The sequence below is a fragment of the Charadrius vociferus genome, unplaced genomic scaffold (genome assembly GCF_000708025.1).
Source record: "Charadrius vociferus isolate BGI_N301 unplaced genomic scaffold, ASM70802v2 scaffold212, whole genome shotgun sequence".
NCBI lineage: Eukaryota > Metazoa > Chordata > Aves > Charadriiformes > Charadriidae > Charadrius > Charadrius vociferus.
The window spans coordinates 769,546-775,406 of record NW_009647223.1 but is presented as its reverse complement, the minus strand read 5'-3'; the positions used below and the strand labels follow the sequence as shown (position 1 = coordinate 775,406).

Here is a 5,861-nt window from a genome sequence, read left to right as displayed (position 1 = left end):
GTTCGCCGCCTTCGTACCCCGGGGGCTGGCGGGTGCGGTCGTGCCCAGTCCCACACGCGTCGGTAATTGGCAAAAGTAGCTAGACTTCCAAATGAGCAGCTCACCCAGCGGCAGAGAAATGGAAGCTTCTGCCTTTGCTTGAGAGACAAGTGTAACTGTGTAAGTTTACCCCCTTTTAGCTGTTTAATAGGCTTATGTTTGTTCCTCCTTGCAGATGATTGAAACACTGGTAACCACTGAAGCTCAGGAGCTGCTGTACCAGCTCACAGCCCTGTTGGAGCAGGAGTTGCGATGTCAGCCCAAGGCCTCTGGCCTGAGACTGATCGAATCTGCTCATGATAATGGCCTCCGAATGACTGCAAGGCTGCGGGACTTTGAAGTGAAAGATCTCCTCAGCTTAACTCAGTTCTTTGGCTTCCATACAGAGACGTTTTCACTAGCTGTGAATTTCTTAGATAGATTCTTGTCAAAAATGAAGGTAAGGCTTTTTAAAGTATAAGCTCTCAGTCATTACCTTCTGCCCATTGCAGCCTTGTCCCTGTTCTAAGTTAGAACATCTTGGGTTTAGATGGTTAAAGGTTAAGCTCTTTCCAGAGACTCTGATTGTGCAAGAGCTGAAAAATGCCTTTCCTTGTTCAGATTTTAGTATTGTTAAGAAAGCTCTTTCCTTTGGAGAAGAGACGGAAGAGGGCAGCAGTTTCGACTTGGAGATGCCCGTAGGCTTGGAAATGCAGGCCATATTGATGGGTTAGATCAAGGCAGGTTGTCTTGCCTGTTGCATGTATACAAAAACACCTTAAATTACTTATTTTACTGTGCTTTGAACCTACTCGTAAGCCTTGTGTATATCAAGAGGCTTGATGCTGTCCAGCACTCAGAATCTGGTAAAATATTTAGTTGTACTCTATTCTACCGTGCATAGCTGGCATGCTGACCTGAGTTGTTTTTAATTTAACGAGACAGGATTACCACTGTACTATTTGATCAAGAACAAAAGCTTGCTTTCCTTATGTGTTAAAACAAAAATGAGAAAGCTAGATGGAACCAATAGGAAAATATGATTTGAAAGGCTTTTGAATCCCAAACAAGCAGTAAAAATGGGGGCTGTAATGCCTACGGATTAAAATAAGTCAGTTTATATATATATGTGTGTATATATTTGTGTGGATATATAGAAAAAAGTAAAAAAAAAAATCCAGTTTTTTTACATAAGCCAATAGGTACAACACTTTAAGTCCTAAAACCTTCTGATTAGGCTATTATAGAACCTCATTAAGAAACCCGTTCTACTTCAATCAAAATATATTGTTCTGCAATCTTGTTTTTTAGATGAATGAGGCAGAACTTGTAGTGTGTAACAGTCGTCTTATTTAGTTAAATAAAGATAAGAATGTAAGTAGATAAAAGACTGATTTCTCAATCTCCAAAAAACAGAACAACCCTCCCCACACCCCATAGTTTTTTCCTAAAATACATTGGTTCCTATATAGTTTGGTACTTACATGTCGCAATGGCTGATAAAAGGCCTTCCTCTTTGAAAGTAACAACAATTTACTTTTATTTAGGTACAGCCTAAACACTTGGGCTGTGTTGGACTCAGCTGCTTCTACTTGGCTGTGAAGGCATCTGAAGAAGAAAGAAATGTTCCCTTAGCCACTGACTTAATTCGAATAAGCCAGTATAGGTTCACTGTTTCTGATATGATGAGAATGGAGAAAATCGTATTGGAGAAGCTGTCTTGGAAAGTCAAAGCTACAACAGCCTTCCAATTTCTACAACTATATCATTCACTCATTCATGAGAATTTAAGCTGTGAAAGGTAAAATACCTAATACTTACTTTGCTATGACTGCATATGATCCAGAAGCTTATGTAGAAAAGTAAGCAAGGAAATCACCTGACTAATTGGCCTTTGTATACTTAAAAAACCCACAAACTTTCTCCTTACCTTATTGGTAAATATCATAAATGTCAATATCTATGGTTTAATATTATTTTAATTTTAAATGTTGTTTGCATAAAGTGGTCTGAAGACTATTGCTCTCTGAGCCAAAACCCAAACTTGCTCAATAATGATGGTATAATAAATCTCTGCTTATGCTGAAGTAGGTATTGCCTTATGGCAAAGATTGCAAAATCTGGCTTAGAAAGAAATTCCTTTTGCTAGTAAGCATTAAAATTCCTTGTTGCTAAGCCTAATTTGACAATGCAACTCTCCCCCATGTAACACAAGATTTATTTTTGGCATTAGGACTGCCAAAACTGAACACCTGTTTGACTGTAACCCTAGAACTTCTGAGACAAATGAGGCCTTTGTTTAGATAATGAACATTCTCGCTGCTTCTCTGAGTTCCCAAGGTGGCGCTGCCTTGATCAAGCTTGCGTTCTTCTTGTACATTCACTCATCTGTTTTTATTACAGGAGAAAATATCTTAATTTTGAGAGACTTGAGACCCAGCTTAAAGCATGTCACTGCAGAATCATATTTTCTAAAGCCAAGGTAAACTTCTTGAAAGCTCAAAGACAATGAGACTACTGAAATTTAACAAATCAGTGTTTACAAACATTTTCTGTTTCTCCAGCCTTCTGTCTTGGCACTGGCTATTATGGCACTAGAGATAGAAGAACAAAAATTACTGGAGTTGACAGAAGCATTGGAATTTCTGCAGCTGCACTCCAAGGTACGTATAGATAAAGTTTCAGGGGAGGAAGGAAGAAAAATGTGTGTAAAGGCCTACACAGTGGGGAAGGGGGAGGTCCGTTGGCATGTTGCTTTCTTTTGTGGCTTTGTTGTTGTTTTTTTTTTCCATTTGGCTTGGGATCTTTGGCTTCCTATCTATTGCGAAGAAGCTGAAAGTACGTGTATGAAATAAGGATTTAATGAGTTATTAACACATGAGATTCTGTCTTGCTGTTTAGATAAACAACAGAGATTTGACCTTTTGGAAGGAGCTGGTGTTAAAGTGCCTTACAGAATATTCCTCGAGCAAGTGTTCCAAACCAAATGTCCAGAAATTAAAATGGATTGTGTCTGGACGCACAGCACGGCAGCTTAAACATAGCTACTACAGAATAACACACCTTCCTACAATTCCAGAGACCGGCTCATAATAGGTAACTCCCTGTAAAATCACCTTCTGATAACATAGAGGCAATTAGCTGTTAACTACCTCAAAGTTTCTTATTCCGTATAGGTAACCTCTTGAAGAGATGTAACATAAACGTAGTAGGCCTGTCATAGAGGCTGGTCTGTTCTCCTGTTCATGCTTGAGCCAGTGCTGTACCTAAAGGAGTGGCAACCTAATATATGAACGTTGGAGAAGGAACTGATCCTCTGGTGTGCTGTGGGAGCAGGAATGTGTTCTACAGACATTGGGACCTCATTCAAACTAAAATGTGGAGTAAAACTGGTAAAAGAGGCAGAGAAAAAAACTTGGCTTGCTCCTATCCTAAAAAGAATCATCTAAGAGGAAACAGTTGCCTATTAGAGTTTCTTGTAATCGTTCACTTGAACCATTTAAAAGGAAGATAGTTGTATAGTTTTACTTGTATAACTGGTCAGTAAAGTCTAAAAACTGTAATTCAGTTATTCATATTACTGTTTTTTTTTACTCTGTAGAAATTGTGAACTACTTCTTTATCTAGACTCTAATTCCAAAGGCTACATATTTTCTGTAACAGCTGTCTTGCTGTAGTCAAGTCTGATGCATTGTTTGGCTCTTGTAGAAAGCCCTTCAGTTGACTGGGTTTTGTTTTGGTTTGTTTTTTTTCAGGAATACAATAAAATAAGGAGAGAACCATCCTGTGACCTTGTGAACAGACACATAAGTATTTGAGAAACAAAGTTTGAAACATAATCTTAATAATGAAGAACTCAACTCATGGAAAGAATATGTAACATTTCAGACTACGGATCCTTCGGGCAAATATGTTCTTTTCATGATGATTACAATAATATTCAGTGTCAGTTTTCAGTCTTATTTGTTAGACTCTTTACTGTTCAGTGAAATACCACAATACTGATAAAAGGCATTTTAACACCTTATAGTTTGTAGAGCAGCTTGTGTAGTCTAACCTTGGTTTACTGTAACTGCAGGTGCTGAATTACGTATTTAATTCAAAAAATGTGGTTCACTTTCTCAAAGATTATGTGACAATAGGAAAACATCATGTGCAATTGCACAGTGCTGCAGTGTCTCAATCAAACTAAAGACTAATCCCGCTCAATATTGATTACAATAACAAAAGTCTGTCAGTCTACCTGGCGTGCTCTTTGGGCAGTGTCACACGTCCACGTGTTCCTGCTGGGCAGGGCACTGGCCTGCTACCATAGATAGATGAAATACTAGGCTATGTGATACCCCTGAACGTGTCAAGTATCTAGAGCAGGAGAAAAGAGGAATCTTACTTCATTACCTTATAAAAGGTAGTCACTAACACAGCATCAGTAACTTCAATATTTTGTAAGATGTGTAGTTTACGGAGATCAAGAGCTGTTTCATTGAGTGTAAAAACTTCATGATACCTAATGAACGTTGAGGGAAAGTATGGGGTCACCTGCCCCAAATCTGACATCAGTTTTCCAAAGTTTCGCTGTACAAGAGGTAAATGCTGATGCTGAACAGGTGCATTTTTACAGGCAGAGTAGGAGGGCTAAGGCCCCATCTTGGCCTGTAAGTAGGAGCAATCTAGTTGAAAATCACTGAAGATTGCTTCAACGCTGATCTCTTGAATGGTAAGCTTCATAAAATATAACTGTTTTTTCTGAAGATCAGTACTTAGGCATATTGTGCTTCTGATGCTAGCAAGGAAGTGAATGATAAGAATGTATTTTTGTATGTAAGATGAATAGAGGTGTTGGGGGAACGTTGCTGATGACCTCTTGAATTCTGCGTCACGGTGGAGCAGAGGCTGTTAATAACTGATTGCCATATGAACTGACTTTAAGGAGAAGGAGAGATCAGAGTTGTGAATATAGTGTGGGCATAGGTATTAGCCAACCAGCCCTTTCCCCTTCGTGGTAATAGCTGAGGGGGAAACCATTCTTTGCATATTTCAAACTAGTTAAACCTTTCACAGAAGACTTCATACCAAAGCACTATACTAGACAAATCAAGCTTTCTCATGAACTCATGGGAGCTACAACATCGCGTAACCTGTAATTGGGTTTTGCATCTGCTAGTGCCATCTGTGCATTGTGCTGGCCGGTGAAAAGCGTACAAGTGATTCGGACAAAGGTGTGGTCAGCCTACTGAGAGTGATGGAGAAGATGCAATGTGCAATTCTAATTGTCATGTCTCAATATTAAGATACGTACCTTTCAATTAAACATTGAAATGTGTTTAACTGAGTAACTTTTTCCCTGTTTGTTATAAAACATCTTAGTAGGAAGCCTATAAAATGTCTGATACCTGAACAGTACCTGGAAAACTTCCAGGCAGGAGGTAAGAGATTAGGGTGATCTTTTTTTCAACTTTTTTTTTTTTTTTTAAGAGGTTAAGGCTGCATGGGAAAGACTGGAGAATGAATAGGAAACATTCAAGGTGCTTGATTAACATTGTTTCAACTCGGCCCATGATTACCCTCATCTTTTGATATGTGAAAGTGTTAAGATTGAGAAGACTGATGTAAATAGCTTAGTTCAAATTTGACTTCAACCCTCTTCCATTATTTATCCAGTTATCATCTGTTTCTGTGCATTGCAGTAAATACCTGGATGGTGCTTGCTTAAGTGAATCTGGCACAGAGATTTCTAATCCCAAGATGAGAGTTTTTGCACTGATATGAGCATCCCAGTCTAACTAGGTAAAAGTTTAGCTATACATTTCTGTGTCTCAACACAGAGCAGCTATGGCCCCTTC

At 38.8% G+C, this 5,861-nt stretch overlaps 1 protein-coding gene across 1 annotated transcript; it reads left to right on the top strand.

Annotated features, from left to right (window-relative positions):
* The first annotated feature begins 214 nt into the window (after positions 1-214).
* On the top strand, positions 215-3,927 carry CCNG1 (cyclin G1). Its single transcript, XM_009879793.1, has 6 exons — positions 215-478; positions 1,566-1,819; positions 2,422-2,500; positions 2,583-2,681; positions 2,920-3,114; positions 3,774-3,927. The coding sequence occupies exons 1-5, from the start codon at positions 215-217 to the stop codon at positions 3,109-3,111; spliced, it is 888 nt and encodes a 295-aa protein (XP_009878095.1). The 3' UTR covers positions 3,112-3,114; positions 3,774-3,927.
* Positions 3,928-5,861: the final 1,934 nt, after the last annotated feature.

What these genes read in the sequence shown, in the direction of transcription:
- CCNG1 (XM_009879793.1), top strand. Translation starts at nt 215, where the DNA reads ATGATTGAAACACTGGTAACCACTGAAGCTCAGGAGCTGCTGTACCAG. An exon ending in TCATATTTTCTAAAGCCAAG is followed by an intron (nt 2,501 to 2,582) that starts GTAAACTTCTTG and finishes CTGTTTCTCCAG; the next exon opens with CCTTCTGTCTTGGCACTGGC. An exon ending in TTCTGCAGCTGCACTCCAAG is followed by an intron (nt 2,682 to 2,919) that starts GTACGTATAGAT and finishes CTTGCTGTTTAG; the next exon opens with ATAAACAACAGAGATTTGAC.